The sequence below is a fragment of the Mesoplodon bidens genome, assembly GCF_964165515.1.
Source record: "Mesoplodon bidens genome assembly, chromosome: 11".
Lineage (NCBI taxonomy): Eukaryota > Metazoa > Chordata > Mammalia > Artiodactyla > Ziphiidae > Mesoplodon > Mesoplodon bidens.
Genome location: NC_138167.1, coordinates 34,948,252 through 34,960,914, shown reverse-complemented (window position 1 = coordinate 34,960,914; position 12,663 = coordinate 34,948,252). Strand labels below are relative to the sequence as shown.

Below are 12,663 nucleotides of genomic sequence, written 5' to 3'. Positions count from 1 at the left end.
TTTTAAAACAATGATTATTATGCAGTTGAGAGAATTAAGTGAAATAATGTAAAATGCTGTCATATATCCCTGTCACCATCTCTAAATCAGGCTCTGTGAAACCAACTACTTGATAATGTGATTTATTTTTAACATCCCTTTGTTTTTCATTGTAGTCACCCTTAACAATGCTCACGCATGAGAGAGACCTTGGAAAACCTATAATCTCTTCAGTGCCTCCTTTTTGAAATGATATATTTCCTATTCCAGCAAATAGAGAAAGGGAGTGGACTGATTAACATAACTTTGATGCAGAAACCAAACAGAAAGGGAAAATTTATAGGGCAAGCCCCCTGAATAAATGCAAAAATCCCAAACAAACCAAAATGGTCAGCAAGCCAAACTGCAACATCTGAGTAAGAATTACATATCATGACCAAGTTGGATTTATTCCAGGAATGCAAGATTAGTTTGACATTAGAAAACCAATGTAACTTGTCCCACTGACAAAATAAGTGAATTTAGTATGATCATCTCAGATAGATGCAGTAAAATCATCTGATAAAATTCCAAATCCATATATCCTTTCATAGAAAAGTAATTCTTAGCAAAATAGGAGTAGAAGGGAACTTCCTAAATCTGATAAAAGATATTTACCAAAAATCTAAAGTAAACATCATATTAATGGTGAATACTCTGGTATATCCTGACTGGGTGCAGTTTTGAAAGCCCAGAAGTTTTGACATCTTCCTTTATTTCTAAAACTGGTTGTTCTTCTTCACCATTAACTACTTTTGTTCTTTTGAAACTAATGTATTCTCCCTTTTTATTTGACTTTGAAACAGTATACCTTGTTAGTTTTTATCTCTCCTAAATTACTCATTTTATTATTAGTTTTGCCCAACTATTGTGTCCAAAAATTGTTTTTATGCTCAGTACTTCTACTTCAAAGAGGCAGAAAATCTAAATGTAAATTTCTTTTTCTCAATGTGAGTAACATTGAGATTAAGATCCTGATTATGACAGCATTCAAGAATTATCATCCGTGGAACTAGGGTAGTGTCAGTCATTAGAGGAGTGATGTCAGCCTGACTGGAAAGGACCAGTTGTGATTCACCAACAGAAGACATTAAACCTTGAAAATGATTGTCCAAAATCAGTCCTGTGTTATTGCAATGTTCCTTAATGTGACTCTAAATATATAGGCTGGTATAATCTTTTAACAATAGGAGTCTTACAAATTAATTTTATGTGGTATATATCTGGTATCATTGAGGCTCTGTTGTGTGGTGTAGATCCCTGGAAGATAACAGGAGCAATAGGGATGAGAAAGAAGCAGACAGTGAAGAAGAGAGACTGGTTATGAACAGTAATGTGGGTTGTTGAATCCTGTTTGCACATTCGGAGAGCTAGCCATGAGCCTTATTGACTGGCCACTCATTCTGCTATTCATCATTATGAATTATACATTGTTTCACATTTAAATAAACCACATTTCGATATATCCCATTTAAATAAAACCACATTTTCAAAAGTTACAATGTATCATATCTAAGTAAAACTGCCTAATTATATAAATTTTCATTTTCATTTTCCACTATGCTTAAATAACATGGAAAATCAAAATCACTTTTCTTGGTTTTCCCCAGGAACAGCTGAGTATACTTAGAACACTACTTAGTTATCAAACAGAACATTATGTATGGACATTGGTGGAATAAATATTGCCCTATGTAATTTAAATGTCTGGAGAAGAATGCTATTTTCATTATGTTCAGAAAAAAATATATACTATAACAAAGTACAGTTGACCTTTAATATGGGTTTGAATTGCATGTGTCCACTTATATTCTGATTTTTTTCAACAGTAAATACTACAGAATTTGAAATTGGTTGAACTGGTGGATGCAGAACCGCAGATACTGAGGAACCGAGTATAGGTAGGGCTGACTATAAGTTATACTTGAATTTTTGACTGCACAGAGGATTGCCACCCATAACTCCTGTATTATTCAAGGATCAACTGTATTTCATAAAGTGTATCATATTCTAGTATTAGATTGGTACAGAAAATTCCCATTTGCCTGGAGTAATTTTAAAAAATTTTAATATTCCACTTACCTAGGAGTTATAACCTGATTTAAAAATAACCAATTTTCAAGGAATACAATAAAATATTCACAGTGTTAAAACTATGGGGAGATTAATGACTGATGACTCAGGATGCAACTCAGAATCTTTCAGTGCCTCATTTCAAAGCTTATTATAAATCAAAAATTGTAGTTATTTGAGTTTCCTGTAAAGGTCATGAAAGCTGTGTTATGTATACTCTCATGTATTCTCCTGTAATCCTTTCCACCATTCTTATGGGCATTATAGAAAAAAGAGCTCAAAACTTATCCTCCTCAGTCGGAAAGTAGACATGAAAATTACCCTTGCTATTCTAAACCAGAGAAAGGTCTGTGGAACACCTGTCTTAGAATCATTTGGGGTACTTGTTAGAAATGCAGATTCCTGAATCTCTCACCAGACCTGCTGAATCACTGTATCTGGGAGAGATCCCAGGATAGTAACAAGTTCTCCAGGTATTCTGATATTTAAGTTTGAGACCCACTGCCACAAGACTTCTGACTATGAGATATCAACCTTGGGAGAATTATCGGTGCTAATTCCTCCCATGAATGTTGATATAGGAAAAAGTGACAAAGATTAAAATGGGTGTGTTACTTCCCACAGAGTACAAGAACAGGAAATAATATGTTCATCCATCACACCAAAGGAATTTTAGAGGCAAAGTTGGAAACAGTTCAGAGCTATTTCCTTCATGTTATAACATAATTGCTTACATAATGTATATATTTTCCAACGTTTTTTTTCCTTATTGCTGTGAAGTGACATGAAATTAGCTGGGCATCATTTGTTTCCTTTGGAAAATGTTTTTATTGTTTTAATGCTTTGCTTTTACTTCAAACACTCTACTAAGTGTTTCTTCAGGATTTCTTTCCACTAAATATCTTGAGTTTTCAGAGCTTTGGTTGTGATATAGTTATATGTTTTCATTTCAGTTCTAGTCATAATTGTTACCACTGGGAACAGAATATAATGGTTTTTAGAAGGAACTAACTATTTTTATTTCATTTTACACAACTGTGGAAAGTTAAAAGGCTAATAGTTTTATTTGGTCTATTTGTTTTCTCTATGACCGTTGAACATACATAAATTCTTCCTTAACCATCTCCCACCTTCCCCTTCAAACCTCGTGCCCCTCTCCCCCATCCCCAATTTAAATGCTGTTGGCCAACAGCATTTATTGAGCACTCATCACACTATGGGGAGTCACGAAAGAAGAATATAGGCTCCTTCTCAAAGTTCTCTATTACTGTTGCTCGAGTTCAATCAGTATTCAAGTCCTGCAATGTCTTGCTCCATATCTCTACTACCCCCAAATTTGCAAAACTCACTTTTGCTCAGGGACAGCCTTCACCAAGTCACCGGCCAGCCATGAGGTTTGGCCTTACTTTATCCTCCACCTGTCTTCTCCAAAATGCTCTCCAGAGGTGTGGGCTGTGGGCTTTTTGTGGTCTCCAGCTTCACTGTGGGCTGTCCTTGGGTACTGCTGATCATCGGTTGGGAATCCTAGTCTGCCGCTATACCTACAAGAGGAGTGAAACCAGACCCCTTTCTCCTTGCTCTCATGACTTTTCCGCCTCCACAGAGTGAGACACTAGGACAGGGTGAAGGTAATTTCAGAACAGAATTACAAAGTAGAAGAGATAAGGGTTAAAGTTCTGCAGTTCTATTTTGGATTTTCACCTGTATTACCCAGGAGATGAGAAAACCTTAAAGGCCTTAAGCTTTTAGATGGAGAAAGTCACCTTGAATGCTCCTGCCTGTCCTGCCTTCGGGTTTGTAATATCACCTCAAATGGATTTCCTTCTTTGAATATTTCAACTGTTCCTACTTCTCCACTGAAAGGGACCTTATTGTTTAAACTTCTTCCTTCCCACTCATACCATACACTGTCCAATCAAGTAAGACCACAGGCTTGGGCTGCATAGGGAAAAAACTTCCCTGCCCAGTCTCACGTGCACGTGTGTGTGTGTGTGTGTGTGTGTGTGTGTGTGTGTGTGTTTAGGTGGTGGATGATGGACAGACTTGGGTCCTCCAATTCATGTTTCTGTCCAGGGCAACAGTGAGCCAGTGGTTCTTTTGCTAATTAGCCCATACATTAAACACACATGTGCACACACACATTCAAGTAGATTGTACTGGACAGTACGAAACTCATATATGGAGAATAGAATATAATCACAATATTAGTAACTCTCATGCCCTGTCTGGGAAATAAATAGGTCTGTGAAGAACTGTTTGACATCCTTATTGATCTCTTCAGGATCCACAAAAGAGCTGGACTAGCTCTTAATGACTCTGTCCTTTTCACAGTGGTCACATTGTACACATTGTTTTGTTTGTTGTTTCAGAATCTGCCTCAGAAACATGGGGATGAGGGTAGGAATAAGTTCACCGGTTTCTCTCTAGGGTTGCCAGACTTAGCAAATAAAAATACAGGATGCCCAGTTAAAATGGAATTTCAGATAAACCGTGAATAATGTTTTAGTGTAAGTATGCCCCATGCAATATTTAGGATATACTAAAAAATTATTTGTTGTTTATCTAGAATTCAAATTTACCTGGGCATACTGCATTTTATCTGGCAACTATTCTTATCACATCTCCTTGTTCATCTCTAGTCTCACAGCTACCATCTTAGACTAGGGGCTCTCATTACCTCAAGCTTGTGTTTCTGCATCTGCCTGGGTTGCCTTCCCAACACTGCTATCCTCTTCTGATCTGCCCCATAGCCTGCTACACACTAATTGTTTTTTAGATGATACTTTCATTAGCTTTCTCTTCCACATAAGAAATTACAACTCCTATTGCTTTCCAAAGTGATTTTCGATCAGTGTGCAATTGTATACCAAATTTTGTGGGCTTGTGTGTATGTATGCATTTTCCTTAGAGGAACTTTTTTTTTTTTAATTGGGATCTCAAGGAGGTATCTTCAAGATACATAGAGAACCGTGGCTTATACAAAGAAACAAAAGTTGGTGAATTTAGAAAAATGCACCTCGCCTCAATCATGACTTTTGCTTTAGATATCAGTAGTTTGAAAGCTCCCTCATTTTATCATTCGACTTCCACCAACATCTTGCAGAACAGGCAGAGCAGGTATTATTTCATTTTAAAGATAAGGTAACCAAATCCCAGAGATGTGAACTGTAAAATCATGCACAACTATCACATGGCATAGCCAGAGTTTGAAGAGAAATCTGCCAACTGCAAGTTTATTTCTCTCTCTGCTTTTATGACGACCAGCTTTAAAAACTATAAAAGCAACATCTGTACAATACTTTAAACAACAGTTTTCAAACCACTTTGTATATATTTGAGCCTCACAAAAGTTCCTCTCCACCTCTGAAGGGATGTCTTTATTCCCACCTGTCTGATAGACCTTGTCACTTACACACCACAAATATTTGGTATTTGGCCATTTGACCTATAGGGATAGCTTTTTCACTGTGGTTACAATGGTAGAATATACCTGTATTCCAGTGCTGCTATTCCTCAGATATCTAGAGACTATCTTTTAGGGTAAGTTTCAGAGTCGATTTATAAGTCACAAAATAAAATCATTTTTAATATTTTATGTTTACTCATTTAAAGCATAAAAAGGATACAACTTTATTTGGTTATTCATCTATCCTATTTTGATTCTAAATAATTTCTGTCTTTTTCCACAAAGAATATATTCTAAGTATATAAATTGAAGAAAGAAAGAAAAAAAAGCTTCATTTGCTTCCTAGGCCTCCATACTTGACTGATTTTCCTACTACCTTTTTAGCCTCACCTTCTCAGTGGCCCTGCTGGCATTTTTTTTTTTCTTTTTAATCAATCCAGGGACTTCTCAGGATTTAGATATCATATATACTATCTGCAGCCCAGACATTCCCCTATACATGCAATTTTCATATTTAATGGTCTAGATGAACATTATCTTGTATGTTTAAAAGTCATTTCAAACTTAACATGTCCAAAACTGAGCTTCTAAAATACTACCCCACCACCAACTTCTAAGTCATCCAGAGCTCAGGAAATGGCAATTCTGTAATGCTCAGAAAAAAAAAAAGTAAAAAAAAGTATAGGGACGTTCTTAACCTTTCTTTCACACCCTACACTTGGTCTGTCAGCAAATCTTCTGCGCCGCTTCTTCCAAATTTCTCTACAATTTGATCACTTTTCACCACCTCCACTTCCTCCTTCCTACTCCAAAATCACCATTACCTCTCACTTGGATTACTTCAAGACCCTCTAACTGGTCTCCCTTTCTGTCTCTGCATGCCTTAACAGAAGAGCCAATGTAAGATCATGTCGCTCTTCTGCTCAAAACCCTGCAGTAGCTTCCCATCTCACTCACAATAAAAGCCAAAGTCCTTATAATGACTCAGGCCACACCTTCTAGTGCTCTCCCCCCCGTGGCCCCTTTTCACCCTCTTCTCCTCATCCAGCCTCCTGGATGGTCCTCCTACAGGGCAGGCCTGCCTCTGCCTTGGGCATGGCCTTTTCACTTGCTGTTCCTCCTTTCCTAGATACTGCATGGCTTCCTTCTTTCTTCCATGTCTTTAATGTTACTTCCCCAACACTTTCAGCAACCGTCCCTGCCTTATTTCTCTATCACTAACATACTAAATATTTTACTGGTTTATCTTGTTCATTGTCTATCCAGCATATAGGAAGCATTCAGTAAATATTTGTTGAATGAATGAAAGAATGCAAAGATGATTTTCCTGTATTGAAGATATTTTTCAAAATGTATCATTTATTTTGATGGCAATTCTAAAACTGGTTTTCACAAAATATTTTGAATAATCATATAAGTGTGTAGCCTTCTGATTACTTTGAGGAAGTTAAAAATATATTTGAAAACATAGTTACTATTAGTAACCTTGGGTATAAATATAAAAAGTAAATTTGAAGAAAATATGTGTTGACAGGATTACTAAATCTGGACAGACTTCCTTAAGAGGTGATTATGAATACAAGTGTAGGACTCTGAAGAGAAACTATGAGTCATTTCAGACAGAGGAACTCCTATCAGATAAGGCTTAAAGGCAGAGAGTGGCTTTGTGGTGATTGAAAGTTAATCACATTAGTACTATATTGATCTTTATTAAGGATTTACCATTTGCTAGCATGGGGCTAGGGCTAAGCATCATGAGTGGTAGGTACCTTTATTTTCCCATTATACAGAGAAAAAAGAATATCAAGGCTTAGAGTAATTAAGTAACTTACCCATTGTCCCAGAAGCTTTAATGGCAACGGTAAAACTACTGCAGAAAATCCTGTAATGAAGCACCATTTTGGAGGGCAGCATACCATTTCCCAGGAAGCCCAACACAGCCAGGGTTTCCTCTACCTCCTATTGGAGCCTCTTTGGATGAACAACACATGAAGGAGCTGGTTTGCAGTTATGGGTAAGTTGTGTGAAAAAAACACACCTTTAAACACTGGACACACACACCATGCTGTGAGATGCTCTCAATATAAGAAGCACTCAGGAACAGACTGAGTGAAAGAGTAGAATCAAGTCTCCCGCCAGAATCTTCCTGTACCTACTGACACCAAGCGGGGGGAAGTGGCAGGGATGGCGGGGGGTGTTGGAGGGATGTTGGGAGATTGGGATTGACACTAATACACTAACATGTATAAAATACATGACTAGTAAGAACCTGCTGTATAAAAAAATAAATAAAATTAAATTAAAAAAAAAAAGAATCTTCCTGTACCAACTTAAAATTTCATTCTTGTCCCTCTCTCCCAGCCCCCTTATTCTGTGTGTGTAGTTGATTTTGGGTATGCCACTTCATGTGGTACAATCGTGCCAAAAGCCAAGCAGCTTTGATGGTCTAGAGAGGATTATTTCGTTCTCTACAATATTGAAAGTCATCTTGTTAAATATTTATTACTTGTTGTAGCATATCCACAGCCAAAGCTGGTAGAATCAGGCAGCACGTCAATCATGGGAATACATTCTTCAAATCTCTTCAGAATTAATCAACAAAAGGGATGGCCTCAACTGTAAAATTAAAAAATACCGTTTGAGATGCAGGCAAACCATTTTACCAAGACAAGAAGGAAAATGCTCACTTTAATTCAGTCTTCCGCCTTTAGGAGTCCTTGTCATTTTAGTGTGTTTGGTGACTGGGGGCTGGAGGGTTGTCATGGAAGAGGAAATCCTTTTTCAGAATGAGAGAAGATGTTCTGTGTCTCTCTTAGCCAGTCAGCATTGACTCTGTGTCCCTCATGCTGAGAAGAGTTCTCCTCAACTCTCTTCCCACTCTAGCTGCTTGAGGCACGGGGGCATGCTTCCGTCAGTATAAAACAGTGTGCTCAGCAGGGGTCAGAGTGACAACATTCTACCTCGCAGGATAGGAAAGCAGAATTTTGGGAGTTTGGATTGAGTGTAGTTAGAAAAACTTCCTTCTGGAGGATCTGTTACATCCTCCTAGGAGGTAATTAATTCCCTTACTTTCCAATTGATCATTATTGGTTTAGAACGATGGCACTTGATAACTGTTCATTGAATTGAAGTACTAACTTAGGGTTTCTCACCCTGCCTGAGGGCTTTTGAATAATATCTAGTCCGAATGTGACCTTTCTCCTGTTTGCAATTGTTGGCATCCACCCAAGATGTTCCCTTGGGTATGTGGAGTGGGGACTGTCTCAAAGCTTTGCATAACGGCTGAGGGGATTTACTGAGAGAGTTGAGAATAGTATGTCAGAGAGACTGTAGCTTGAATGCCTGCCATGCTTACAGACTCCCTTTGAAAGAGGCTGCCCCAACTGCAATGCCCTAGAAACGCAGCAGCACAGTCTGTTTCTTTAGTACAGGTGACCATGTTGTGTAGCACGTGAGCCTTCCACCCTAGCTACAGCTGCAGAAGTAGGAGAGGACACCTGGCTCAGAGGTAGCCAATCCACAGGCTGCTCAGTGGCTTATGAGATAACCTCATACCAGAACTTTCTCCAAGAGGGACTGTGGTGATAGAGTCAAACTCTCCCCGCTGAGGCATTTGATTATGAGCTATAGAGGAGAACTGGCAGCTGGTAGTGGGAGCCAGAGTAGAAAAGCTGTGGTTGTGCAACTTGGATTTTGCTGCGTTCTGAGGACAGTTCTGAGGGGTTGGGGCAGTGGTGTGTTGGGACTGGCTCACAGGGGCCAAAGAGCTGGTTGAGGGCATCTCTCCCCAGCTTTGCCTCCAGAGACTCGGGCTGGTGGGAGTGTTACACCCACATAAATTGGGTTTTGTTACACTTCAGGCCTCCTTCCTCCAGATCTGGTTGTTAAATATTTACTAGCACACCACTGGCTTGGGGGAGGGATGGTATATAGGAAGCAAAGGAAACAGTTACCTCCTCTGGGTCCTTTGTCTTAAAAACAAACATGGTTTAAGATAATATGTTAACATGATTGTCATTAAGATTATAATAACAAAGAGAAAACATGTGAAATGTATGATTTAAACTACAAAACTCTTAGGAATGTGGTCAGAGGGTAGTAGCTTTCCTGTTTCTGGTACCCATCAAAGGCACAGGCCCCCACCCCCGGGCCCACCAAGGATGACCTGACAAGCCGGTTAAGTCTCTGGTCTTATTTCCACATGTATTCTTTACCCCTTTTACTTGAGGTAACCTAAGTGCACACCAGTTACTTAAAACCACAAGAGCCCAATGAATACAGGTTTTGAATACCCTGGTTTTTGTTTTGTTTTGTTTTATTTTTAATGTAGATTAGTACAGTAAAAATATCTGTGGACTTTGAAATGAGATTTGAATTCCAATACTACTTTAACCCGTCTTAGTAGCATAATTTACTTATCTATGACTCTACTTAGCTGTAAAATAGGGATACAAAATAAAAAGCTCGAAGATATTTGGAAGAATTAAATGAAATACCATGTGTAAAACAACTAGCACAGTGTCTGGCACTTACTGTGTACTCAGTAACTTTTGTTCTTTTCTCCCCTCTTTAGCATATTTATTCAAGCCTTTAGAACAGCCGCTGGTATGGCTGTCAAGTCAGCAGTTGACACAATTCATTAACCCTCCACTTATCTTAACATGCAGTGGTATACTGCATTCTTTGTAATTTTATGTTTTTGTACTTAAGGTCAACTAAAATATTTTAAATATAGCCAACAGCCCTTTGAAACAAGCTTTTCTCTACACTTAGGGAGCTCCTATATGTCAGTCTACAAATGACTGTGCTCATTTTACTTTTGTTTTTAAACAAACATTTAAGCTATGGGCGGGACTTCCCTGGTGGTCCAGTGGTTAAGAATCCACCCTCCAATACAAGGGACACGGGTTCGATCCCTGGTTGGGGAACTAAGATCCCACATGCCGCGGGGCAACTAAGCCCACGCGCCACAACTAGAGAGAAATTGGTGCGGGGCTCCGTGCGGGGCAATGAAGCGCCCTGCAACAAAAGATCCTGCGTTCCTCCCACCCACGGCAGCCAAAAATAAAAGTAAAAAAAAAGAAAAAAAAAAACTATGGGCAAAGAATTATACTACACGTTGTGGGGGAAATGAATAAGAAAAGTGTCTTTGTAATACAAAATATACAAAAAAGAGGAAAGGGAGAGAATGCATAAAGTGTTTCCTGAATATCCCCTTTAAGATAACCAGCTTCTAGATACTTAAGTTGAATAATAATGCCGTGTGTCTTTTAAATCCCTAATTTACTGTATTACATTTTATTTACTGTTAGTTTACTTAGGTCATCTGCCCTTTGTCTCGTTATCACTGCTAGTACATTGAGGGTGAAATCTGCCCATTTGCCAGGAATAATTCATGGGATGTGGTGTTTCTCAGTACCAGATGATTTAAGGGGAACCACTTGCAAAAGGACTGGTTTTTGGCATATGGGCCTTAATACTTTGCCAGAATTGAATTCGTTTTGAAACAAAGTTTCTAATTTTCAAATACAGCATTTTCAAACAAATAGTGTGATGTACAAATTACCGTACTTTAGGTCATGTTAGAATAATCCACACTCTAAATCTGTTTGACTTTTACCCCTTAAGTATTTTGCATCAGTGAATCATTTCTGTAGCATCTTAAAATGGTCACAAGTAATTATATAACATCCTACATCTCCAGGGCCTGTTCCATTAGTGCCAGTAAAAAAAAAAAAAAAAAAAAAAAAAAAAAAAAAAAAGTAGTAATTAGACATAATTATGTCCTCTTGAAAAGCTAAGGTCATTTGGCCTTGATTACTGGAGGAGTTATCAGTGCCAGAGAAAAGTCAGGCAACTATTGGCTTAGGCCTGTAATTAAACATCGGGGACTGACATTTCTGGTCGTCAGAGGTAGTACCTTTTGAATAAATTTCACCACTGCCCTTCAGAAAAGCTACAAGAAATACAAAACTAATGTAAGGGGGATGAAGAGAGGCTGGAGGTGAAAAGAATGACTAATCTAAATAAATATCAGCATTTAGCTAATATGAAAAACTATTGTCAGCCAGTCTGCCTCAACTCCATATATGGTGTTCAAATATAAGTTTGGGGAGAGCCCGTTTGTAACTCTGGCTAAACACACACACACTCACCCTACACACACACCTGGTGTAAAGGGCCCACTCACCTGGAATGCAGGGGGGTGTTTTATATATTATAATGCCTGTTCATTTTGTATAGGATGGCTCACCTGAGTGTGTGCATAACTGGCAGTGCCGCTCCAGCCTCACCTGACCACACGAGAGAAGCGCTTGCCAGATATTTTTATCCACTTACTCACAAAGCTCCCAGCTGATTAGGGGCATCGCAAGAGTCTTCTCAAACCCCTTAAATGTCTTCCCGCAGGTCCCTGGCTCGCTGTCGGTTCTCCTCGTGATGGTTCCTCTCTTTTCTACCCCTTCAGGGGTCTTAGGCGGGACCCATGGGTGGGATGCGCCGCTCTGCTCTTGGGCCCCAACACTGGAAAGGGATGCCCTCTGGCAGAGGGATTCCACCTCCCGGTTGCACTCGGCAGCCGGCGGCCTTGGGGCGGCAGCTGAGGAGGAGGAGGATTTGGAGGAGGAGGGAGTTGGCGGCCGCCGAGGCCCGGGCAGCGGGCCCCGTCCGCGGCGGGCGCGATCCGCGATCCTCCCTCGCTCGTCTCCTATGCTCATATTTGGACTCGGCTGCCAGTGCCCAGGAATTTCCCGTCATGCCTCCCGCCGCCCCGTCCGTCGCCCGGAGCCGGGGAGGAAGGGAGGGAGGCTCGGACAGCGGCGGCGGCGGCGGCGGCGGCGGCGGCGGCTCCCTGGCACTTTCATGAGCCCGCGGCGGACCCTCCCGCGCCCCCTCTCGCTCTGCGTCTGCCTCAGCCTCTGCCTGGCCGCGGTCGCGGCCCGGGAAGCCGCTCAGTCGGGTGAGTTTGGGGCTCCCTCCCCGCCCCGCCTCTGCCCTCACGCCCGGACCCTGCCAAGTTGAGGTGTGACCCCGACCTCCGCTCCCCTGAGAGCGCCGGCAGCGCCCCTTTCAGCCTCCTACGGGGACACCCCCCCCCCCACCTCGTCTCCTGAGCCGAGGAGGGGCGCGGGCGGTGAGGGGCGGATGGAAGGAGGGCAGGGCTGGCT

The 12,663-nt window shown here is 40.6% G+C and overlaps 1 protein-coding gene and 1 long non-coding RNA gene across 2 annotated transcripts in view; one reads left to right on the top strand and one right to left on the bottom strand.

Annotated features, from left to right (window-relative positions):
* Positions 1-804: 804 nt before the first annotated feature.
* On the bottom strand, positions 805-11,924 carry LOC308625326. Its single transcript, XR_014017082.1, has 3 exons — positions 11,837-11,924; positions 7,330-8,113; positions 805-3,632 (listed from the first exon to the last, which is right to left on the bottom strand). It is a non-coding gene; the product is annotated as an uncharacterized lncRNA (long non-coding RNA).
* Positions 11,849-12,663, top strand: part of MSRB3 (methionine sulfoxide reductase B3) — a 157,410-nt gene continuing 156,595 nt past the window's right edge. The window contains 3 exon segments of the mRNA XM_081249369.1: positions 11,849-12,299; positions 12,302-12,370; positions 12,373-12,455. Coding sequence (XP_081105495.1) covers positions 11,936-12,299; positions 12,302-12,370; positions 12,373-12,455 — 516 coding nt within the window. The 5' untranslated portion in view covers positions 11,849-11,935.